Source organism: Gasterosteus aculeatus, chromosome 6, assembly GCF_964276395.1.
Source record: "Gasterosteus aculeatus chromosome 6, fGasAcu3.hap1.1, whole genome shotgun sequence".
Lineage (NCBI taxonomy): Eukaryota > Metazoa > Chordata > Actinopteri > Perciformes > Gasterosteidae > Gasterosteus > Gasterosteus aculeatus.
Window position 1 is genome coordinate 6,896,712 of NC_135693.1, and position 24,926 is coordinate 6,921,637.

General features: G+C 47.0%; 2 protein-coding genes and 1 long non-coding RNA gene across 42 annotated transcripts in view; 1 reads left to right on the forward strand and 2 right to left on the reverse strand.

Annotated features, from left to right (window-relative positions):
• rims1a (regulating synaptic membrane exocytosis 1a) overlaps positions 1–5,011 on the forward strand; it is a 67,644-nt gene extending 62,633 nt beyond the window's left edge. For 18 of the 39 annotated variants that reach the window (XM_078103949.1, XM_078103960.1, XM_078103954.1 and 15 more), the window contains 6 exons: positions 129–161; positions 556–721; positions 1,223–1,335; positions 1,472–1,573; positions 1,696–1,847; positions 2,598–5,011. In XM_078103949.1, coding sequence (XP_077960075.1) covers positions 129–161; positions 556–721; positions 1,223–1,335; positions 1,472–1,573; positions 1,696–1,847; positions 2,598–2,816 — 785 coding nt within the window. In that variant the 3' untranslated portion in view covers positions 2,817–5,011. The remainder of the gene's footprint in view (positions 1–128; positions 162–555; positions 722–1,222; positions 1,336–1,471; positions 1,574–1,695; positions 1,848–2,597) is intronic. The other 21 variants (XM_078103939.1, XM_078103947.1, XM_078103950.1 and 18 more) reach the window with 3 other exon arrangements.
• On the reverse strand, positions 3,723–8,371 carry LOC120820598 (uncharacterized). The gene is made up of 4 exons (XR_005712406.2): positions 8,148–8,371; positions 7,126–7,240; positions 6,393–6,499; positions 3,723–5,676 (listed from the first exon to the last, which is right to left on the reverse strand). It is a non-coding gene; the product is annotated as an uncharacterized LOC120820598 (long non-coding RNA).
• An 877-nt stretch (positions 8,372–9,248) lies between these two features.
• The window catches only part of ptk7b (protein tyrosine kinase 7b), a 58,487-nt gene continuing 42,809 nt past the window's right edge, over positions 9,249–24,926 (reverse strand). For both annotated transcript variants that reach the window (XM_040178547.2, XM_078103981.1), the window contains 18 exons: positions 23,138–23,240; positions 22,746–22,930; positions 20,977–21,124; positions 19,125–19,255; positions 16,789–17,055; positions 16,079–16,215; positions 15,840–15,975; positions 15,144–15,263; positions 14,836–14,985; positions 14,365–14,512; positions 13,883–14,010; positions 13,113–13,313; positions 12,477–12,641; positions 12,079–12,311; positions 11,899–11,979; positions 11,408–11,559; positions 11,103–11,281; positions 9,249–10,980 (listed from right to left, as the gene is read on the reverse strand). In XM_040178547.2, the coding sequence (XP_040034481.2) occupies positions 10,820–10,980; positions 11,103–11,281; positions 11,408–11,559; positions 11,899–11,979; positions 12,079–12,311; positions 12,477–12,641; positions 13,113–13,313; positions 13,883–14,010; positions 14,365–14,512; positions 14,836–14,985; positions 15,144–15,263; positions 15,840–15,975; positions 16,079–16,215; positions 16,789–17,055; positions 19,125–19,255; positions 20,977–21,124; positions 22,746–22,930; positions 23,138–23,240 (2,825 nt within the window). In that variant the 3' untranslated portion in view covers positions 9,249–10,819. The remainder of the gene's footprint in view (positions 10,981–11,102; positions 11,282–11,407; positions 11,560–11,898; positions 11,980–12,078; positions 12,312–12,476; positions 12,642–13,112; positions 13,314–13,882; positions 14,011–14,364; positions 14,513–14,835; positions 14,986–15,143; positions 15,264–15,839; positions 15,976–16,078; positions 16,216–16,788; positions 17,056–19,124; positions 19,256–20,976; positions 21,125–22,745; positions 22,931–23,137; positions 23,241–24,926) is intronic.

Consider the following 24,926-nt stretch of genomic DNA (forward strand, 5'->3'; position numbering starts at 1 on the left):
AGAATGTAAAAACAGAGCTCAGTAACCGGGAACACATTTTACCAGTGAGGCCAGGGTCGCTGTTGCTTGATGATGTTGTTTATTGGCTTTGTTGATGTTACTGTTGTTGTTGTTTTGTGTTATTTCAGAGGCGGCGGGTAAGGCGGCAAACAGACAGAAAGGTAAAGGAATAGTTGGGCAGAGAGTCAGACTGTCAAATATAGAGACAGAAATTCGCTTTGTTTGTAAATAAACTGAGCGTGGTTTAATACATTTATTCAAAGTTAAATGTAGCATATCTGATGTATCTCTTTACAGCATCACAAAGCACTTTATTTTCACACAAATGCTTTCTCATGATGTTGGTGAGGTCACCATGGATACTGATTTGCATGGGGAGGACTGCGGTATTGATGAACCTTGTCCTATAGTTATCGGGCTACTACGCTTAAGTTAATGCAAAAACTATCCCATCGCAGCCTGAGCCTTGTGAAGGTGTGACACGAGACGACTGATAACAACAAGAAACGGTGTGCGCAAAGTTGGGTTGTTTAACAACCTCTTTTTCTGCCACAGAAGCACCGGCAGGAAAGAAGGTGGGTAAGGGCGGCAGCAGCAGCATCCAGAGGAGCGTGGAGACCGGCATGGCGGTGGAGTACCCGCGGGGAGGGTCGTCCATGAACCGACAGGCCAGCAGAGAGTCGACCGATGGCAGCATGAACAGCTACAGCTCTGAGGGGAAGTACGTACGCCGAAGCAAACTCACTACTGTGTGGATAGACATCCAGTCCTTTGGTTTTACCGGATTGCCATCAGCAACAGCTCCACTTGGGTTACAGTGTTCATTTACAGATGTTAGCATCCTTAAATGATAAGGTTCTATGGTGAATGTGATGGATAACACTCGCATTAACCTCAGCATGTATGTTGCATTAGTATTTAGCACCCAGCATACAATGCTGTATTAATCGATCCAGTTGTTCACACACCAGCAGCAAAACACATTAGCTCGACCTGAGCCTAATTTATTACACTTTAAGTCTTTTGGAAAAGTACACACGTGACTTATCCCAATGCATCACATGCAGACACTTCGCCATAACCCCTCTTCCACACAATTACTTGGAGGTACCTCTTTACTATTGTCATAATTCTCATTAAAGCACCCATTTTTCCATAGCTTGAAAATTATAGTTTGATTTGAGTGTGAATTATTCAGCATGTGCGTCTTTGCGTGTGTCAGTCTGATATTCTCAGGGATGCGGTTGGGCGCCGACAGTCAATTCAGTGACTTCCTGGACGGTTTGGGTCCCGGTCAGCTGGTTGGCCGGCAAACACTGGCCACGCCTGCTATGGGTGAGTGATGGCTTCATCTAATCAAATGCGTATATTAGTAATGCAAAAATAAAAACTACACATAAAAGTATAAGAAGTATACTTATCAGTATAAGTATAAGTATCAGTATAAGACATATGTCTCCACTACACACAGGTGATGTTCAGATCGGCTTGATGGATAAGAAAGGCCAGCTGGAGGTGGAGGTGATCAGGGCACGTGGCCTTACCTCCAAACCAGGCTCCAAATCCCTCCCAGGTTGTTACCACACACGATGGCTAAATGTCAAACGCCGGGACAAACCCTGACAAAGCTTCTACCTTCTGTCCTCCCTCTTTACTCACTTTCCTCTCCCTCTAAACCCGTCCCCACACCCCCAGCTCCCTACGTCAAGGTGTACCTGCTGGATACTGGAACTTGTAAAGCCAAAAAGAAAACCAAGATTGCACGAAAGACCCTGGAGCCACTCTACCAGCAGCACCTGCTCTTCGAGGAGAGTCCCCAGGGCAAGGTGCTTCAGGTAATCTTCTGTGTGCGTCTCCACCAACCATTGCTCCCTCTGTTATCACAGTTCCCCTAAAAAGATTTTAGGTAATTGCCAAAGAGCTAAGAGTATGATCTAAACTGCTGTGAAAGGTGAATTTAAAGGGCCTTTTGGAAGAACTTTGTGCCATCTAGTAGTGAGGTTGCAGATTGTAACTAAAATAATTCCACATTTCCAAGGATGTTGGAGAACTATAGTGGCCTTAAGGCAGTGGTCCCCAAACTGGGGGTTGATAGGGTGGTTGTGGCTTAAGCCTAGTTTATGGTTGTGTGTTTTCAGAGAGACGCAAGGACACGCGCAAGAGCCCCTTGCGTGCGTCGACCAATTGTTCTAGACGTCAAAAGCTACGCAAGCCTCACGCAGCCCGCAAGGCTGTGATTGGTCTGCTAACTACATCCTCACATTTCCGGTTTCATAGCACAATATCCCTATTTTTAAAAGGAAGATTGAATCAGATTGAAGAGCTTGTCGTCGAAAGAAATATGACTACTTCTACAAGCCGCGCGAATGGCTTCCGATTCATGCAGGGAGATCTCCGCAAACGTCGGAGTAAATAAACAAACCAACAACTTCCACACACAAAGACGTCACTCTCTAGGTCGTCTTTGTGTTCTGGCAGTGAATTGCTTTGCAACACGTGCAAACCTTTTAGAGCCATGAATTGAAACGAGTTGCAGAAGCATGCCAGCGGAAAAGGGTTTAAATAGCCTTACTTGTCTCTTCCATTCTCTCCCCTAGGTGATAGTATGGGGTGACTACGGAAGATTGGACCACAAATGCTTCATGGGCGTAGCACAGATCTTATTGGAGGAGCTGGACCTCTCAAGCACGGTGATTGGCTGGTACAAACTGTTTCCACCGTCCTCATTGGTGGACCCTACGTTAGCGCCGCTGACGCGGCTGGCGTCTCAGACGTCACTGGACAGCTCAGGACCGCCACCGGGCGTTCGGTCCTAGTGACCGAGTCTCGCCCGGACCCCCCACCCCGTTCAATTGCTCTTAAATGACAAAGTAATGGACCACAGTTACTGGACTGGGACTGAGCAGAGGGAGAGGACGACGGTCGTCAACCAATGGAAAAGCCAGACGGAGTAACCGAGAGAGAGAGAGAGAACTAGCCAATCAATGCCTAGCCGGAGTCCGACAATCAGGTCTCACACCGTCCCTCTTTCCTCGTCCGGATTTCTCTTTGTTCTTTTAAGCTTTGCTTTATTTGTTTCTGTACTCTGCAGCTGGAGAATCCTGTCCCATATTTCTCAACTCTCGCTGAGGTTTTTCTCCCTTTTTGAAGGTGCAGCTCCGATCGGAGCCAGAGATGCACCAATCGCACTCCCCCCCGATACCGACAGCAATACCCGCGCGTGAGAAATGGTCGATGTGGAGTTGCGACCAGCTACCGGTGTTCAATTAATAAACTGCAAATCTCACAATTTAATGGAGCAACAAATTGGTCAAAACTTGAACCGGAAATGAAATTGTAGTCTGTAAGGTTTAGCATACAAACAGAACTAAATTGAATAGATCTGCCACTTTGACAGATTAATGATCCAACTCCGTTGTCAGTACCATATCGTTAACGGTGCGTCCACAATCCGAACACCCCCCCCGAAAATATTGTCCTCCAGCCGTTCAGAGTAACAAGGTGCAAGACCGAGCAAGTAGCAAACCGAGGCGGCTTCACTCAGCCGTGCCGTCACGCGGATTGGTGGTTGTTGTTGTTGTTTCTGCCGGCGTTGCCATGGTGACCAGGCATATGCGGTCGGGTTTGCGCTTTTTATGAAAGGAGTCTGCACGGTCATTGTTAGCCTTGGTTTGATGGATGAAAGCAAGCACAAGGAAAGCTTGAATCTTTAATTCGAACCGGGAGGAAACAAACTAGATGCCAAATTGACTTTCATTTTTACTTTGTTTATTTCTTAGAGTTCAAAAATAATACGAGGCGCAGACTCAGTCTGTGTATGTTTGTATCGAGCAATGATGCGCCATTCGCACAAAACCTTTGCTCCACCCCCCCAGGAGGGAGCAGCAGCATGACTCGGGGGGGCCCCGTCCACAGCCCGGCCCAAAGCCACATGCATGTTTCTTTCATTCGGTTTGTTTTCTACTTTTTTTTAAATGTAAAATAAAAAAGACGAGACAAATGAACGAATGACCTAAAAAAATAAAATAAAAAAGGACTAGACCGTGTGTGTGTGTGTGTTAGTCCCACATACTTTTAGGCCAGCTTGTATGTTGCATGTTCTTGTACAGTTTGCTCGTACTGAATATGAAAACAAACCCGAGAAAAGCCAAGCCCCCCCCCCGACAGGAGCGAACCAATAGAGGGGGGAACGGGGTCCAAACTCCTCCCAGGCCATTCCTTCCACTCTGGGTCTAAATATCCTTGTTAGGAAGTCTCTGGAACAAAAATGAAATTCTTTTTTTGACAAACAGTGCTGTGCTGTAGTACTGGAGCCCCCCGGTTGATCATTGAGGGTGTCTAAACCGTAGTCGGGGCTGGAGGCAGATAGAGAATGTGTGTATAACAGCTAAATGTATATGAAGTATAATGAGTTGACAGAAGTTATATAGATATATGAACATAAAGAGTATCAAAGCGTACATGCGTCACGCACACCTTGTACATACAAATCAGGACAAGCGGCTTGAACTCGAGTTATAAACAAAACATCGCTGACACACAAACATTCCTGGTCTCGTCGAGGGGAATTTGCGTCCTGTGGATGTGCTCGAGCTGCTGAGCGGCACCGGGCCACAAGGGGGCGCTCAACAGGCCGTTATTTTCTTTTGCCAAAAAAAAAAAACAGCCAAACCAATTAGAACTAACTTTTCTTCTCGTTAATCCCCGTCTATCAATGTACGCTTGGACTTTTAACGCCAACGAGAAATCTGACCTTTTCGGACATAGTTTCTGTTGAAAAGCCCTCGGCGGCGCGGCCGACCGCCCTTTCCTTTGTCAGTATTACTCCAGGAATACTGATTGTTTACAGCCCATGGCTCCCCGCCCACTCCCTAACCACGATTTTAGATGAAAGACTAAAGTATTCACTGCAACAGTTCTTGTTTGTACAACAGATGTGGCTCTACCGATGTGTATGTTTTATATTCAAGAGTTCATTTTTATTATTTACAAATAAAAGACCGTGGAAGAAGATCATGGTTTTGTTTTTTGGAACAGACTGGTCTCAAATTATTGTAAATGTAATTTGTCTATTTGATCGTTGCACATACTCAACACTGCCTTGTACAATTATTAAACCTACACTAAAAAGGTAAAACTGGTAAAGAGAAATGAAAAATACTACGAAGCCGCTCAACACCTGGAAGAACCTCATGGGTTAAAATCTGGCCTTTGTTAATGCTTTTTTTGTAAACAGCTTTTGGACATATACTTGTTTAAACATGATATTGGTACGACTTGCTAATGGCCAGACACAAATAATATACACGTTCCACTGGCACCATAGTAATCAACCAGCTGGAAGATGTACACTCCTGCCTGGACAACGAGGTCGGTTCATGTAGTGACGCTTAAGCCTCAGAGTTTTTTCTGGTGTGTTTGTGTCCGTGTGTCGTACCTGAGGAGTAGTGAGAGGGATGAAGCTGATGGAACCCTGGGGTCGACCATGGCGCACGGCGACCATGGCGCATGGAGCAGAGAGGGTGCTCCTAACTCTAGCCGCCAGGAACTGCAAGGTTGGGGGTTTGAGTCCCAGCTGCTCCATGTCCCATGTTGAAGTGTCCCTGAGCAAGACATTGCTCCCCGGGCAAAAATGCAATGCAAGTCGCCTTGGATAAAAAGTGTCAGCTAAATGACCTATAATGTAATAATGGAACAGAAGACAGAGAGGGAGCATGTCAATAACTGACGGTTTGATAGTTCCAAGACCTGCAAACTAAAAGGAAGGCGACCAATCCAGGGTGTACCCAGTCTCTCGCCCGAAGTCGGCCGGGAATGGACTCCCGCGACCCTGAGTGCACGATAAGCGGTTTGACGATGGATGGACATGCATTGCAGCCATATGTAGCTGGTTTAGCTTATACGGTTTACTAATAGTATTCCAAAATGAGTATGGGACAGTATAGGGGAAACCTCTAACCAACCTCTAAGTGGAAAGGTTGTGTAGTGGACAAATACACTACAACTTTGAGATTTTTGAATTACTTAAATTAATTTAGACTTGATTGTGGTGCTGGATGAAAATACTAAAGCTATTGATTTTTGAATTACTTAAATTAATTTAGACTTGATTGTGGTGCTGGATGAAGCTGTCAGTTATCAAGACACTCACTAAAAAGAACAAAGTCGGAATTGATCTCTTGGAACAATGAACGTCTACAAAATTCCATGGTAATAGTTGTGATGAAATAGTCAGTGTGGATAAAACCCGCCGCCTATAGCGCCAAACCGCTACATTGAACTTCATTTTGACATGAGTGATTACTGATCCAGCACAAACAGTTGCAGTTTTACTATAAGTGAATACCGAGTGCAGGACACACAGAGTGTGTCTTATGTATGCTTGGTCTTACCAGTGTGTCCAGTCCCAACAGAATGAGCAGGATGAAGACGCAGGCGGCCCCCTGCTGAGGGAGGAGCATCATGCCAACAGCCAGAGGACAATGAACGCACGCCGGAGCTTGGGAAGACAGAAGAAATATTGAAATGGTCTCCTGTTAGATTGTTGTACTTTTCCAGGAGAAGTGCCAGGTTGTATTTGATTGTGTCTGAAGAAGACTGAGGCTGTTTAAACCCCAACCTGAATCAACCACATCGTCGAAGGGAACTCCCTCTTTGTCGGCCTTTAAGCCCAGCTGATGGAGCTTGTGCGATTATTGAGCGAGCACGCACGCGCGCATGCACACGCACACGCGCACACACACGCGCGCACACACGCGCGCACACACACACCAGAACTGAATGGGGTAATGTGCTTATATTATTGCAGGACAGAGACTTTTAGAAATTAGGTTCTCAAAACTAGAAATGTCCTTTTCTGACATTTGAATTTATCTGACATGCAAAGTAGAGCTCGGAAAGTAGGCAGGGTTTGTACCGCTCTTGCTTTTACATTCTTGCCCGGGGAGCAATTTGGGGTTAGGGGTCTTGCTCAGAGACACTTTGACATGGAGCAGCCAGGGATTGAACCACCCGGCGCACCCACTCTACCCCCGATGAACGTGTAAAAGTCACCCATTTGATTGTCTGTATCGTATCACTGTGAAATTCAGGTGGCTGCCACACTCACACGGTCACAAACTTTACCTCTCAGCCAGACTAGCCACTCTTGAGCTGCTGTTAAATTCACCAGGCGAGAAGGATCTGGATTCAGGTAGTAGACCAACGCCACATAGGGGAACACCGCCGTGAAATACACCACCTGGAAATTTCAAAAGCAGCAAATTTACAAACAGCCGTTTAGTCTATACACCGTACTCGTCAGAAGACACAGCTTCTCATTCAATGAGAAAGTGGTTCCAAACCTTTGACTGGTACAATGTACAATGATTGCATTTAATGGTGTGTGTGGGGGATTATAATATATTTATATATATTTTTTATGGCCAGTGTTGGGTGTTTCCTGGTTCCATCAGTTGCAATTTTGTAGTTAGTTAGACCCTTAACTTTAATCTCAAAAGATTATTTTGTTTGTGTTACACACTAAATTGATTATGAAACACATTCAAAAACTAAAAATCTGCATTATTCCCCTAAAGCACTGTCAACAACGATAATAATAATGGAGATGTTCGTACGTCATAATCTTGTGGTGCCAAAGTTGGTTCTTAAATCTGAACCAGTCTTCATTTCACTTGTTTTTCTACGATAAACCTCAAAGTCACTGCTTGAATAGAAATTTAGGAAATAAAGAAACTATTTAGACTATTTGGTTTTTACAGTTGCTTTATGTTAAATTGTTATAATATCATGGTTTGAAAAAATATAGTAAAGAAAATAGGTTCATGGTGTCTTAAGGAGTTCCTCTTTCTGAAGTTAAATGTGACGTAATACGCAATAGAGACCAGCAGAATCAGTCTGTTCACGTCCACGCAAGGGCGTTTTTCCTGCGTGTTTCCGCGTTTGTTTTACCGTTTAAACGAAACATGGAAGTCTTCTTTTTTTTTGCTTCTAGCGGCTGTTTTCCCGTTTTCGAAAAACACGTTTTTATACTTACGACGGCAAAAACGCACTTGCGTTCTCTGGAGAAATGACTCTGTATGAGCGAACCACGAGGCCCTGAACGCCTCCACGGGAAAACACACAGAAAACAAGCCAGACTTTCAAACCTCGCACGAAGCTCGCGTCTCTTCGGTCTCTGTGAGGCTTCGGTTGCTGTTTGGAAAGCAACAAATCTTCAGCGGAAGCGACAATCTTTGTGGAACTCACCGGGGAAAAGAGTTTCTGGATTGTTTTGAGGCTCTGCTCGCGTTGACACGATGAGCTTCGCTAATTACTGCACCTGAAGATGAAACCATGGCAACCGCGGACACATTCAGGTTCGCTTTGCCGCGAGCGTTCATACCTGTGACGTCACTTCATCCCCTCACTGTGCACAAGGCTGCATGCGACTGAAACAAACGAGAAGCTACTTTATTACGTGCAGACATCTAAAACAAGTCACATTTGTAATTTCAAAATGAAAATGTTTCCAAAGGGAGTAACATTCTTTTCACTGTTTATATATTATCTACCGAATTTTGATAAGTATTTAAATATAAGTAGTCATCCAACTTGTCACATCAACGTGGCATGCAAATTAAACTTATTTTTATTCATTTCATTTGAATCATTTGTTAAAAGTTACATATTGCACCATAATCATGCCGTGTGCGAAATTAATTTATATTTATGAATTACATTAAAAACAAGTGTCCCACATTACCTCAACATGTCTTTGCACTGTGCGTGTTTTTCTGGGTTTGAGGGCAAATAATAAAGAAGCCACCACATAAAGTAGGCAGTGCGCTCTGAACTGGATGAGAAAGCCACTGAGGGAGCAGGTACATAAACATGCGGCGAGGAAGAAGCGCTCCTCTTCCTGTCTCAACATGAAACTGAAATGAAAGTTAACGCGTGATCGAAGACTTATAGTAACATTGCTGGCATTAACGCATCTTTTAGTCTAATCAAATGAAAACATACTATTTGGTAAGCTTTTAGTATCAGGTTTCTACGCTTTCCTCTGATGGTAAAGAACCTTTTGGAGCAGTAGAACAGCAACGGTCAGTTCATTTAAAGTGTCGTACACATTACAGCCCACATCAAACATGAATTGGATACTCTTTGTATCAATCCTGACCCCTTTTGAAAGCATACCACAAGTTTTTAAGACTTTGCAGTTCTTGACGATGCATTGCCATCTACAGTATAAGTCACAACACATGGGGTAAAAACACTGAACCTTTATTGACAGCAGCAGGTATACTTTTGTAGATATATCTGATTATTGTGAATGTTTGCTGAAGCAGATTAAAAAAGGAGGTCTAGGTGTGAGTGCCTAGCATTCATAAAAACACGTTACACTAAAAACAATGTATAAAAACAAGTTCATAAACAAAGGCCATTTGATTAGATAATGTAAAAAAAAAAAAAATCATAAACAGTTAAGATAATCCTTCATTTACCAGGCACTTAAATGAATACTGGTGACCGGCAGTCACTCTTTTGACCTCCTCTGTACATGAAAGCATATTCAGCCGGTTCAGACTGAACGCACGTCGAGATGAGAATGAATATGGAGCATCAGAGAAGTACCTTTACTTTTATGTTATGTATAAAAAAAAACACACAAAAAGAAACACAGGACCTTCATCTTAAATAAACAGGCGCCTGTAAGTTCTACTACACAACATGATAGAGATAAAGAGGGATATTTTTTAAGTGAAGTTAGTGCATGGCTTCTACATTATGTACACATTGCCTGGCGTGATGGTCCACTTTGCAAAATTGCACAAAAAAGTTGGACCTGGGAGGAAAACTGATTGGACATCTGACGAAATGATGTCGCTTGTAATCGGCTGCAGGCCTGCAACATGATAACGCGGTACGACGGGTGTTCTTACCCACAGGCCGCGAAAAACAAGCACCTAAAAGGTTATTACAACCAAACACACTTGTAAAAACGTACAAAGCCCACACTGGAACAATTACCTAGTAAATATATTCCTTGGCTATAAACTTGATCTTTTTTTCACGTTCCTGAAGTGTTACCATAACACAGATTACTTTTTCCACAAGTTCCAAATCGCAAAGCGTAACAGACGAACCTTCATGCAAACCCGATTCCGTTTCTTTGAACGTGCACTGCAGCGTGGGAACCGTCCAGCGCACACCAGTTTGAACCGTCTCAGTCAGTCCGGAGGGGTTGAAGCTTCAGCGCTCCACTGAAGGTACATCAGGTCCCACTTTCCCTTCGGTATTCTTTCAGGCTTGACGGAGCGCTGAACCTACATTAAGTTTTTTTTCCTAAACCTCCGACCAATAATTGATCCGCACAAGTCCGAGCACTGTAACAAACTACAAAGAAGACGGAGGTCTGGGTGAGTGTGTGTAGTGTGTGTGTGTGTGTGTGTGTGTGTGTGTGTGTAGGGCTGGAGGCACGGAGGTTGTGAGGCTCTGTCAAACAGGATGTTCTGTGACAGGGCGGCGGGGTCACAGTGGAACCACAGACGGGGACCCTCAGGGTCCTCCATGCTGCGGCGAAGGCAAACGTAAAATCCTGGCACTGCTCACAAGAAAGCATCCACACAAACGTGAGTGTGTTTTCCCCGAGCGCACCAAAGAAGTCTTATCCACACACACACACACACTTTGAAATGCATATAAGAAAAGTGTCCTCCTCAACCCTCTTCCCTGAAATGTTTGAGACTAATAATCCAGCATTCCTGTCTTTGTTTTGGAGGAAGGGGGTTGGTCAAAGTTCTGCCCTGATGCGGGGGGGGGAGGGGTGATGCTTGTCTCAGACCTTGCTGTCAGAGGGCAGGTCTCCCAGGGCGTGGACGATTTCAGTGAAGGAGGGGCGCTCTTTGAGGCTTATCGCCCAGCAGCGGACCATGAGCTTGTAGATCTTGGAGGGGCATCCATCTGGAACTGGGAGCTTCAGCTTCCCGGCCTGCAGACCTGGAGGGACGGAGGACCGGCAGAGAGAAGGAGTTGAGACCCAATCAGAAACGCACATTCACCCCACACACGAGTTACAATTACTGTCCGTTGACACTAAAACATAAACGCATCCTACGGACCTTCCAGCACTTCGTCGTCGCTGAGTTTGGGATAAGGCATCTCGCCGAGACTGAACACTTCCCACATCAAGACGCCAAAGGCCCAGACATCAGACTTGGTGGAGAAGTCGTCCTCGAACACAGACTCTGATGGGAGCCAGCGCAGCGGGATCCACGCCTGTCTGTAGTGGTAGTACTCGCTACATACACGTCCACAAGAGAAGCGACAAGAAGGAAACAACAGGTCAGCCAGAGGAACAGGGCTTCACCTTCTTTTTATTTCATTATTTAAGTGGGGGATTATGTTGATAATCATCCCAACGGACCCGTTGTAGACGTCCTTGCTGAGGCTGAGCGACGACACTTTAACGCGCCTCTGACTGTTGATCAGGCAGTTTCGGGCAGCGAGGTCTTTGTGCACGAAGCGGTGGTTGGACAGGTGCTCCATCCCATGAGCCACCTGGGCACAGATGGAAACCTGCACAGGGAAGAAGAACAGTTTAGGTGAGATGACGTTGAGATAGCGTTTACAACGAGTCCTCCTGGTTTGCAGTCCACTGACGAAGACATTCTCCAACACAAGAGATAAGACTTCCAATCGGAAGATCAAACGCGTTATTGTGCATTAATCCGCTCATTTGAGGTTAGCTGCTTCAGTTATAGTCTTGATACATATTCTAATCATTCTCTCGTTCTTAGAATATAGATAACGGCACACGTGTTTCTACTGAACCAGCTTAGCAAGGAGCCAACCGCCTCCCGGGGGTCGCTTCAGATTTAGTGCAGATTGACCTACTTAGAGTGTTTCTACACTTACTTTGGTCTTGGTGCTGATAGGCTGAGATTTCACCTTGTCGTCTTTGCTTTTGGAGATCCTCAGGAACTGCTTTAGGTCTCCCTGGTGTAATAGAAAGAAAACACACGATGCATGAATCGGACTCTTATTTATGATTATTGTTTTGCGAGAGTGCGCACGCTTCTACGTGTGTGCGCCTACCAGGTCGTAGTACTCGAGGATCATGTAGTGGGGCTCGGCCTCCCGACACAGGCCCAGCAGGCGGACGACGTTGGGGTGGCTGAGCTTCGCAAACATTTCGGCCTCGCGGCGGAAGTCCAGCTGGAGCTGCTCGTCTCTGGCTTGCAGGCTCTTCACCAGCACCACCGTCTCCTCCTCGCTCTCCTCGATACCCTTGGCTTTGCACAGCAGCACCTCACCAAACTCCCCCTTGCCTGCGCACACAATCACAAAGAGTCGATGTCAGAGCACATCTCGTTTTGTTTTGTCGAGTTACCTAAAAAGCTGCAGCGGAGAGATGAGGTGAGTAATAATTCAGAGCACAAAGACGTTCATCATCCGTTAATGTTTGCAAAACAGGATTGTTTAAATCAATCTACCCAAAGTGGTGATGGTTTGTAGGTTTGCTCGAGGGAAGTGGAGCTTATCGTTGTTGACGTGGCTGTGGCGCTTCTCGGCCGTTGCCATGGTACCCATATTGGTGAGGGCCACCTCTTCTTGGATCTCAGTGGTGGTGGTGTGGCCGTTTTGTTGGACAGTTCCTCCTGATAAACAAAATCCCACAGCGTCATACCAACCTCAATAGGCATTGAAACTAATAGTAAATGTGATATGGGTCCAAACAGAATATTGTCTTCATCATTTTCTTGTGAAAACCAACGTGTTGCTCTAATCAGCAAGATCTGAGATCTTCAATATTTAGTTAGTTTTTTCACAGCTTGAAGCAGCGGATACATTTCTTTGAGCATTGGCCAACTCACAATGACCTTTTTTGTATACATATTAGCATAATTCATTGTGTGACTATTCCAGTGTTCGGAACTGGGGCAGAGCTTTGCATTGTCTAAGTAATATTACCTGCAATACCCGAGATGAGCACAGGGTGGCAGCAAATACCCAAAAACCTTTTAACATCCCTTTGAGGACCATGAACATCAACCACTCACATAATCCTGGCTGACTTTACGAGTTCCTCACCACAACCTGTAAAAGCCGTCTCCACAGAACATGCATACCGTTCAGACACTCCATCTCGGGCTCCTCCCCGTCCTGTCCCTTCTGCAGCCTCTTAGCGTTGCGTCTCTTTTTGCAGTAGAACATGAGTCCGAGCACAACGATGATGTAAGCCACGGCCGCTCCCACTGACAGGCCAATGGTTTGGATCATCTTGTAGGGAGCCTTGTCAACGTCATCGTCGAAGGAGTGCATTGGTTTTTCTGTTGGGCACCAGCATCAAATGTGGTTAACTGGGTTGGATCTTCACTGCACATTGTTCCAAGAGTAGATGAGTGTGAATGGAAATACATTCCGCAATCGCACACAAACAACTACAGGAGAATAAATGCAAACCGTTTGGTACGTTTTTTCTGGAATAAAAGGGTACTTTTTGAAACATTGTCACGTCATTTAACAAGTTACCGGGAAGCTTTGTCGGACGCCAAGCCTGAAATGCGTCTCTCACGTTGAACTAACCGGGGCGCGCCCCCCCTTGCTGCTTTGGCAGACAGCGAGTCGATGTGGGTAACTAACCCGAGAGGTGTGACTGTGGCTCTCAGACAGCGCGAAGCCTCGTTAGGCCTCACGTCGGCCCAATCCCATCACCTCAGTGACGGCTGTGGCCGTGGTTATTAGCCTGTCGACATGGATGATAGGCAGTGGCTGAAGGTTTAATTAATGCCTTCATCCTCAGCTACGGTTTGGGGCGTTCGCTTCCAGTCTGCGAACGTCACGGACGAAAGGCCGCTGTGTACACACGTTTGTGCGCTTGCGTGTGTAGTAAACTCACCCACTACGTACAACTTGGCCACGCGGTCTTTGATGCTGCAGCTGTTGCCGGCCACACACGTGTACCTGCCCGTGTCATCTGTAGTAACATCGGAAATCACCAGGGAGCCATTGGGCATCTTCTGGAACCTGGGAGGTTTTATAACAGAGTCAAATTCACAAGCATTAACATGTTTGTTTTCACAACACAAGTCATTCAAGTTTACTTTTCACACGGACACGTGCAAGAAAACACACACACACACACACACAGCGAAGCTGTAAACTGAGGGGAAACACTGCATCAGTTCATGACTCATCTTCAGGAGACTGTGATGAGTTCATCTTGAATCCCTCTGATGTGCCACAGGTTCCTGCACGAGTCCCATAGTACTCAGATGTGTATGGCATAATCGCCCGAGCCTTTCAGAAGTCTTATCACGTCTTTCATAAATAGACGGACCTGTTAATGTAATCACAAACTCATCCAAATGTGTCCTTTACCTGCGGTTCCTGCTGATGTCCAGCGTCTTGTCCTTGGCCATCCAGTGGATGTGAGGTTGGGGGTCGCCGGTGGCCTGACAGTGCAGGACGGCTGTGTAACCTTGGTACACCGTTGTGTTCTCTGGTTCCACCTTAAAGCGGATGTACACTACATGTGCACAAACACACACACACACACACACACACACACACACACACACACACACACACACACACACACACACACACACACACACACACACACACACACACACACACACACACACACACACACACTCATTAACCCAAATCTCACTGTGGTTAAAATGTCAGTTAAGCTGACAAATGAATTTCAGTACTTTTATTTTACATTAAGGCCAGCGAGTGCACATCAAATGCTCCTGGGCTTCGCCGCATGAAAATGGTTCGGTGGCTCGTATATAAACCGTATATATGTGGGAGTAACGGCTAAGATGGCAGCGGGGGGCTTACCGGCCACAATGAGGGTCACCAGGGCTCGGATCTCCCCCTGCAGGCTGTTGGAGGCGATGCAGGTGTAGTTACCGGCGTCGCTGCGGGTGACTTTGGTAAAGGTGAGCTGGCCGTTCCTTTGCTTCACCCGGGGCGGCAGCTCTCCTCCATCTGCAGGAGGAGACGGAGGGGGGGGGGGGGGGGGGAGTTAGAACGAGCCCGCCGCTGCATGTGGAATTCAAATATTCAAAAAGGGGGAGGGTACTGCAGCATTTTATTAAATATTTTGACAAAGCGTCAACAGTCATCGGCGCCAACGGCGTGCACACCTGCTTTGGTCCAGCGGATGGTCGGGGGCTCTCTGCCTTTAGCGGAGCACTGAATGGTGATCTCCTTGTCCAACTCCAGGCACTGAGAAGGCTGGGGGGTCGGGGTGAACTTCAGCTTCTCTGGAACACGAGCACACGCACATTACACACATGGAGAACATGGTCGGGGTGAGGGGGGGGGGGGGGTTGTGCAACTCGCACTGCAGATAAATGACGCTAGCCTGACGCTAGTTCAGGCACGCACAACAAAGCGGCTTCACGGATCCGTCGAGTGTAAAAGACAGAGTTTATCAGAAGCTGAGATCATATAAACAGAGAGATTGGCCAGACAAAACAGCGACATGTCAGGCCATCCATCACGCTAATCCCGTAGCAGCGAGAGGAGTTTAACACGGAGATAAATGTGTTAAAATGGAGGCTGGGATAAAGCTGCCGCGCCTTCGTCATATTTGACACCTCTGTGGGTGTTCTGCAGCACGCTCAGCGACACAACATGAACAAGCTCTTCCTATTTAAGGGAACACACACATTCACAGGCCCACACAGCACGAGCACATTGTATTTGATCAACATATACCCAATATTACCCGTTAGGATTTCTCTTATTACTCAGGGGAATAACTTGCCTTATTGGCTCAGTGCATCTCGGGGCAGGACAGCGTACTGTACATATTATGTAATTCCCTCACTGCTTACCCAGTACAGTAACTCTAGCTTGCCCATTCAGTCGGCCGCCTACAGTCCTGGTTTCACAGCCGTAAATCTGTCCGTCGTACACCTCCACATTGTTGATCCGGAGGGTGCCGTTAGCGAACAGCTTGAATCGAGAGTCCTGGAGGAAAAAAAAGAGGGGGAGATTTTAGTAAGTTACAAATGTCATCTGCCGGGTGTAGATGGATTCACGTCAGAGAAGGTTTGTGTCTTTGGTAACCGACCTCTGGCGTGAGCACAACGTTGTTGCGCATCCACGTGACCTCCGGTTCGGGGTTGGCCTGAGCTTGACAGTGGAGGAAACCTGGTTTACCCTCCTCGAGGTGACTGTCCTGAGGCTTCGTCACCCACACCGGGGCGGCTGTGATCACACACAGAGTATTTTATACGTATTGAATAAGCATAGACATTTTACAGAATGTCAAAAATCGCTGATCAGATGCCTTGAAGGACTGGATTGTTTTATAGATAGATTTGTATGTTTTTTTGTTCTACTTTCTCTCTTCTATTTTGTATCTGTATTACTTCTCTATTTATTGCTCGTGTTCTGTATTTGTGCTGCAATAACATCTGGGGATCAATAAAGACTGATTGTATCTTAATGAGCTTAGCCATCGGTCATGACCTAGACACAGACACCATTAATCCCTTTTGTGTCAGTTTTCCCTGCATGCTGCCGACGTTAAAGAACAGGACTTCTTGTTAATGAAACGACGACCTGTGGCGATAGTTGACCCTTATATGCTTGCGCGTGTTCCGTTTCAGTTAAAAAAAACAAATATATATCTTTTTAACACTTTTTGAGTAGCGAACTTGACATTAAAGACTGACAACATAATGACAGAATCCCACGTAAATAAACATTTTAGTTTGTGATGGGTGAACTGGACTCAATGCCGAGGTGTCCCACTAAAGCTGCCTGAGTGTGACTCACTGGCCACGGTGAAGGTGACCTCCTGGGTCCTGCGTCCCGCCCTGTTCTGGGCCACGCAGGTGTAGATGCCAGAGTCTCCCTCCTGCGTGGGACTGAAAACCAGGTCCAGGGCGTCCTGGTGCACCCGGCCCTCCGTGGACACCCGCTGACCTCCTCTCTCCCACCAGACCTCGGGCTCAGGTCTGCCACGTGGGGGCCGACAGGCCACCCGCTGCAGGGTGTCCGCGGTGAAAACCTTCGACATCTTGGGCACCATGTCCTCGATCTCTGTGGTTGGAAAGCGAGGATCTTCAGCACAATGTGGAAAGTTCCGCTCACACGAGGCCCCTCGTGATCACACATCCGCCCTAGAAGACGCTGAAGCGTTACGCATTCCGAAGTCCAGTACCGGCCCCCGAGCACACTTGATTCCCCAAATACAGTTGTGTTAATAAACATCCTGCCTTTTTAGTAAAAGTCCTCTGATTTGTAGCTCACAGTAATCAGAGAACAAAGCCCACAGTGGGCCGACTTTTGAGGTGGGTCATATCAAAACTGGCAGCCCCCATGCAGAGAGGGGAATGTGATCTGTGGCACAAAGACTCACAGGACCTCCCACTACTGTGCGGTTTAATACTGTGTGTTCCAAATGGAAGTCATTAATACCGTGTTGGCCGACAACGCACTGAAAGCTGGTCAGTGGCTGCGACCTTCGTGAGTGAGATCTAAATCAATTAATGGGAACAGAAGAAAACACACATTTCTCAGTGGATGAAAGGGAAGTGGAGCAGGCTGGAGGCGGCTGGGAGAAACAAATTAGGTTGCCCTACGATGGAGTGACTGTTTAAACTTGCCCCCGAATACCGAATTCTACTGTGACACAATCCCCTATAATGCCTGCAGGGATTACCATCAGATTAAGTGAATGAGGGTATTTAAATGAAGCTGCGGTTCACTGGGTTAAAACTGCAGATACAGTTGTACCTCCTAAATCCGAAACCCTCGGGGAAAGAGGAATGATCGAGGGGCATTAAGTGTTCCCAACTCTCTGAAACGCATAGAAATTCCAACCGTAAGCTTTTGCAAAAAAAGGTTTAACTTGCATGCACTTGCAATTCCAAATGCAGGCTGATTAGTAAAACGAGATGATGCTACAGAGCGCTCGGGCATAAAGCAGGAACAACCATTAAATCCCTTTTTCTTTCTTTAGGTAAACTGACTTGAGTAATGGTTACAGGGAAACAGCAGCGTTATGTGGAATATTGTTTTTCCTACATAAATGAACCTCATCTTTCTACACAACCACAAGTCGTTTCTTAGCAGTGAATCTCTATTGGTGTTGGTTGAACATCACGGGAGCAAATCTAACACCATTTCCCAAACTCATAGTCACACAGCAGTTTGAGTCACACTCAGTGTGTTTACATGGTGGTATAATTCTAATCTTTGCTTAGTAGGACTATGCTGTCTTTCGGGGGGAGGTGCTATTATCCCAATATACACGGCAGTAAATAAATCGAATCATTAGCCGAAAAAGCATGTCATATGCGATACGATAGGTGGCGCTGTTTTCATTACAACTAGTTGTGATACAGCCATTTCCGCTTGACCGCTTCACCACTACCAACAACAACCAACAACAACCAACAACAACATCAACATTATGAGAAAGATGGCGAACGGAGAGCAAGGTGAAGCTACATCCCTCTACTATGTGTGCATGATGTTAATAGGAGCACAGCGAATGCGAATGGCGCTATCGGCTGATTTGATAACGGAGAGAAGACGCCGTCGGGATCTCAAGCATGCGCAAAGACGCAAAGTTCAGTTCCTCATCCGATTCACCGTCACATGCCGCAATAGTCGAACTATCAAATGGATCGGATGGAGTTATCCAGGGGTGTTAGTCGGATCGTAGTCGGACCGCACAGTCGGACAAAGGTGTTTACATGAAACGGATAATTCGATTTCAGTCCGACTAAGCCAGTTATTCGAATCCATGTAACCACGCTGAGTGGTGCCCCGTCCAATGTTGCCCTCGCTGTCCGCTCGGCCACGTGCCGTCACACTTGGGAGAAGCTTGTTGAGCTAAACAACGGCTGCACTGGAGGAGGAAATAATATGAAGGGGAAGCAGGAAAGCGCTCCGCCGGCGTGCGTGTGTGTGGTGGAATACAGCTGGGCCGGATGTCAATAAGGGAATGAGATTATCATCGGAGAGATCTGGCTCTAAGTGGGAGAAGGGAAGGTAGAGCGGGGAAAAATATGTAATCCAAATGCTCACAGGTGTTTATCTTTCACCAGTCAAACAGTTGCAAATATGTGTGTGTGTGTGTGTGTGTGTGTGTGTGTGCATACCAGCTATGAGGAGGGAGGCCTTCAGGGTGACAGAGGACCCTGTGAGGCCACGGCCGACACACCTGTAGGTCCCCGTGTTCCTGGGCTTGACCTGGGTGATCTGCAGGGTGCCGTTTTGTAGCACGAACAGACTGTGGAGAAGAGACAATCGTTCATACAGTCTCACCGTCGCTTTACGACAAAGAAAGGCGCGATCTCAGAGGGTTTGTACACGGAAGCAACCAATGGTTATTAACAGCAGCACATTTCACAGGATTGCCTCCTGCACACCGGATCTCGTTCAGATGGCATCTGAAAAATAAGTCGCGGCGTTGGTTTGGCCCGCCTGGAGCACCAGATGGAGACGCTCCGGCACACGCAAGTGCCAGAATAAGAAGAGTACTTTAGCGTAGTCCTACTTTTCTTGTTATGACAATCTGCCGCCGCAAAAGGGTTAAAGCAAATACCAAATACGGGTCGGAATTTAATTGTAGAAGGGCTTTTTTTTTAAAGAGCAGAACGGACGGCGGCTCCTCCTCTCCTCCGGCCTGTGTCAGGCTAAGGGAGTACCAGTGCCAGTGATGGACGGGATGAGAAGTAATTAAAGGCGGCCCTCGGGACAGAGATAAGGAGCTGCACCTCCCACACAGCGGAGCGGACGACGCAAGGGCTCATCGCGGCTACGAGGCGCCGCCAGTATGACCGCGTGGGAAAAGGGGAAACGTAAAACAGAGGGGAATTGTGCCGCTGAATACAGTCAAGATACGGTCTTATTCCAGAGAAGTGTTTTCCAAAAGCAGGATCCATCCAGGACTTTTCCCCCCCGGAGGGCTGATCTTCTGTGTCGCCGCTCCTCCTCTTCTTCTAGACAGCGGGGGGGAATTGAGCTTTGGGAGCTTGAGTGGGAGTCTGTACCTCCCGCCGAGAACAAAAGGCAGCGTTTTCCTCTTTAAAGCTACACACTCAGAAAGAATAGGCTGATCTTTGTTTTCCCCTCCTGAGTTTGTTCGACCCATGAGGCAGAATTCTCTCTGTCTGCTAAAATAGCCTTGAGCTCACTGTGGTATGTTATTTCTTAGTTTCACACACGTGAAAAGCAATCTACAACAAATATTCACACAGTCTGGAGGGGGGACGGAGGGGGGCTGTCAAAACAGTGCAGGTGCAAAACAGACGATCTCGTGCAGATAGCTGCATTCTTCTGGCGTGATGTGAGCCCCGATCAATAAACACAAACACAAAGGCGGCCTTGGAATACTTCAGCCACACAGAGGCCCGGATCTGAGTGAAACAGCCTGCGAGGGAGCTTTAATATTCACGTTTATTACCCACCCAATATGTAATCCCGGTGCTGAGTAATCGCTGCCTGGGTGACCGAACCCTCTGACAGGCTCATTACACAAGTGACCAACTGCTGATGCTGAAGTCCTTCTCGCGTCTCCCTCACTGCACACAATAATCACTTTGCGATTTGAAAACCAGGCTCTCCCCACGTGGAACAGCTTGCCTGTGGCACGAGGTGCTACGAGCCTTGAGGGGACACTCGGCACCTGCTTATTATCTAGCGTGCCTGGGAGGGAGCGCCGCCAGGTTCTTTGTGACGGGCCGGAGACAAAGGCTGCGTTCAAGTGATGTCCGGCAGACGGCAGAGAAACTGGCACGGCACTGATAATATTCCTTAATGTGCAACTCACCTCGACCGGCAGCTGTAACGTCGGACCGAGAGCGCATCGCGAGGGTTTACGCCTCATTGGTTTCAAAGGAATGTACATTCGCGACTGACGCTTACGTAAGGGTGAGTAAGGGAATCCGCTGTGTACGATGGCAAAGAAAAGTGTGCTGCAGAAGGGGGAGGATGGAGCTCTCAACATACCGGGTCTTGTTTGCCACCAGCTCTTTTTCGTGGTACCACTCCAACGTGGGGGGCGGCACGGCGGTGAACTGGCAGTGGAACTGGGCCTCCTCGTTCTTCAACACCACCTGGTCCTCGGGGGTGACCACCGCCCGCGGAAAACTCTTGTCTGTTCGGAGAGGGAAGACGAACACCTGCTTGATTACATCTGTAGGAACCGGACCGCCGAGCTCCACCATGCGTCGCACCGATCTATTCCAATCTTTATTAAAAGCTGCCAACAGCAAGCGGCCTTCCAGTGGCGGTCTGTGTGTGTGTGTTTGTCTCTGTGTGTGTGTGTGTGTGTGTGTGTGTGTGTGTGTGTGTGTGTGTGTGTGTGTGTGTGTGTGTGTGTGTGTCTTAACGCCCCAGAGGCCCCCGGGGAGTGAACATGCCCTGCAGCTCAACTGCACCATCACCTACGCCTGTATTTCATAGAGAATAGGAGACCTCGCCTCTCTTCTCTGCAATGGTCTGAATTCATGCTATTGCAAGACATTGGGATTAGGGGCACTCAAGTGGTACTATAATACTATAATGTATACAATCTATACCTAAAATGTGCAATTTAATTCATCATTTAATGGGTAAAAATGGATGTCAGATTCTATTTCTTATAGTGGATGTAGCTGGATTAAAACAGAACGTTCTTGTGTCTTATGACTTTCAACCCTCCCTGCAGCCCTATAACAACAGAGAAGATTGCTCTGACCTGCCAAACGCAGAGATTTAATACACAATAACAGAGCAGTAGTAAAAAATTTAAATTAAAAAAAAAGTACAGACTTCAGCATATTGTTACACCCCGAATACAAAGCTTAAGCTCACTAGAGACACGGGAACACGAAAATACCCCTAATCCAGGTTTACGTGTGCGAGTTCTTTGATATCTGAAGTGCTAATGGAGGCATGAGGCCAAACTGTCAGGATGAAGCCCCTGGTGGGTGTGAAGAAAGAGAAAGGCATTCGCACCTGGTCTACACGGGGAAGCTGCCTGGAAGACCTCATCTTAAAAAGAAGTGGCTGTGCATTGAAAACCTCGCTTTCCTAAACTACAGCGCAACTCAACAATTATACATTCTTCCACCACACAGGTGCAACCACAGCGTGCTTCTCTCTGTGTGTGTGTGTGTGTGTGTGTATGCTGCAGGTGACTAATTCAAGTGGAACGGGGCATCGTGTTTCACACACTGATGTGCTGCTGTATGTAATCTATTTACTCAGTGTTGTACTGAGGGGATAAGAGGGCACGCACACACACACACACACACACACACACACACACACACAGGACCTGATGTTACAGTTTGTAGATGTTTATGGTGTGTGTGTGTGTGTGTGTGTGTGTGTGTGTGCAGTGGAGTAAAGTGCTAACGCACACCCTGTTGATCACATTAGGAACTTCTCTCTAACACTAATGGACTATGCAGACCCCCGCCCCTCTTCCTCATCACACTTGCAAGTGTGACAACGTGGAAGGATTTTTGTTGTTTTCAAGTATATTTATGATGTAAGGAGGCAATTTGATGTGTTTTCAAATAATCTATAGTTACTAAAAAAGATCAGCGGTTAGAAAAACCTGCCTACTGGAAATTGGGACGAGCATTTTCACATTTTGACATTTTAAAAGGGCAAAATGTAAAATAGAAAAATAATGGCTAAATAATCAATGATAAAATGATAGCAATTCTCTCTTGGAAGGGCTTGTAAAGCTATGTTGCACTACAACAGTAACACACACACACACACACCTATAATGTCGAGAGTGAAGTTGCTGTTGCTGCAGACGTGCCCGGCGGCGTTCTTGGCACAGCAGTAGTACAGGCCGTTGTCATCCGGACTGGCACTGGTAAAGGTGAGCGTCCTCTCCTTGTTGTTGATCTGGTGGCTCTTCTCCATCAGCTTCACCCCGTCCTTGAACCACTGGCACGTCGGCCTGAGTGGGAGCATAGGAGAGCGGTGTTGGCGAGGACAAGAGATGATTGGGGAGGAGGGGATTGAAGAAGAAAGTCGAGTGGAGGGAGGAGACGCATGGAGACAAAACATGGGGGCGTGAGAGAGGCCAACATGGACAGGGGAGACGTTTTGGAGTACGGTCCTCCACGTGACCTCTGAGCTCGAGGTGAGGACGGAGGAGACTCACCGCGGGTGTCCGTCAATTTGACAGCGCAGCACGACCGGCGCGGAGCTCTCGATCTCGCCTTCTGAGGCGGGCTCCTTCAACGTCACACCGCCACTTTCCAGCCCTGCGCAGGCAGACACAAAGACACAAAAACATCTGTGAGCATCTGTAAGCCGAAAGGAGAGAAGGGAGCAGGAGGCATGAGAAGGACAGGAGGAGAAATTGAGTTAAGTGGTCGTCCTGTCATCCGTCCACGCGGGACACACTGCCATGCCTAATGGGGGCTGAGGCGGGTCGGGCACATCGCTGTGACAGCCCAGTGACGCATCGCCGGGTCGGCTTCCGGCGCCGCCGCGTGCACTCGGACGAGCGAGCGTGGCCTTTGCGGTGCTTTTTATAGACATTTAATGGACAGTTCATTGGCCTGCTTTGTTAAATGGGGCCTTGCTGCTTTCAGAGCAGCCCATAAAAAAAGTCAGTCAAAAAGGCAAATGAACAACAGGGCGAACAATAACGCAGGAGAACAGCGTTAATACTTCAAAATGTGTTCAAGCCTCATCAGATGGCTCCACAGTAGTATTATTATTATTTATTATTATTATTATTATTAGTTGAGCATATGGCGCAAAAAAAGGGATGAGCGGCATCACTCTCGCTAGTAACGTGAAACCTGATCAACTCTCACGTTCATCAGTCATCTTGAATGACTGATGAACGTGAGAATAAAGGACAGAAACAGACTACGTGGAAAACGATCCACAGACGTCTCCTCGAATGCATCGAGCAGCGGTGAGAAATGAGAACAGCCTGGTTTTACCATTAAAGGTTTGACCCAGTGCACAGGGAAATATATATCAACGACACAGTGTGTCAGGAAATCCTCACAGCAGCAAATCATTCCTACATCGTCCTTCGAGGGCAGAACACAATCATTTGTCAGTCTCCAAGGGAGACCAGTATATGGATATTTCATCCCTGTTTCAATAAAGAAGGACTGTGGTGGCTCCTGTCCTCTTTGGCGTATCCACAAATTCTGTACTGGCCATAAAAATGTCCTCTTCCATTTGATGGAGGCACTTTTTTGTTGATAAAACCTCCGCCCACTGCCAAGAAGGGGTGTGAATCTTTTAGTATTTCAGGGTTCTATTTGGATCAATGGTAACATTGGGGATCAATTGTGGGTTTAGTACAAAGGGTTGTTAACTCCAGTGAATCACGGCAGGAAGGCTGCGAGTCTCTGGATTTGGAGACAGGAACTGATTGAATACTGTGACCAACAAAAAGAAAAGTCTAACAGTTATTAATGCTGAACACATAAAAAGGTGCCAACAAAAAATATGTTGATATTTTGTGTGACTTTTCAACATATACAATGATGCTTAACCCAACGTTGACTGATTACTTTTATTAAATCGATTTTTGGAAGACCTGAACAGAGGAATCGGTTCCCCTCTCGCCTCCGCTGCACAGCTCAAGCAGAGCGAATGCTGGAGGCGTTAAGAGATATGCAAAGTTATTCATAGTCTCCCTTTGGGGAACGGCACCGTATATCTGTGATGCAGCGCTGATACCCGGCTGGAATTCCCCTTCCTCTGTCGAGTGTGTCGACTACACAAACACTCAGTGTTCACACGGAACGAGAGCCGGGGCTAATAGTAGTTTACGTGATGGTAAATAAGCTGTGGCTGTGCGACATGCAGTAACTGTACACCCGGCGTGGTTGCTGACGGAGCGTTTCTCCGGGCAGCCCTGGTTTAAGCCCGAGAAAGTCGTTCCGTCACGCCGAGCTCCAGATCTACAGCATGCGGCC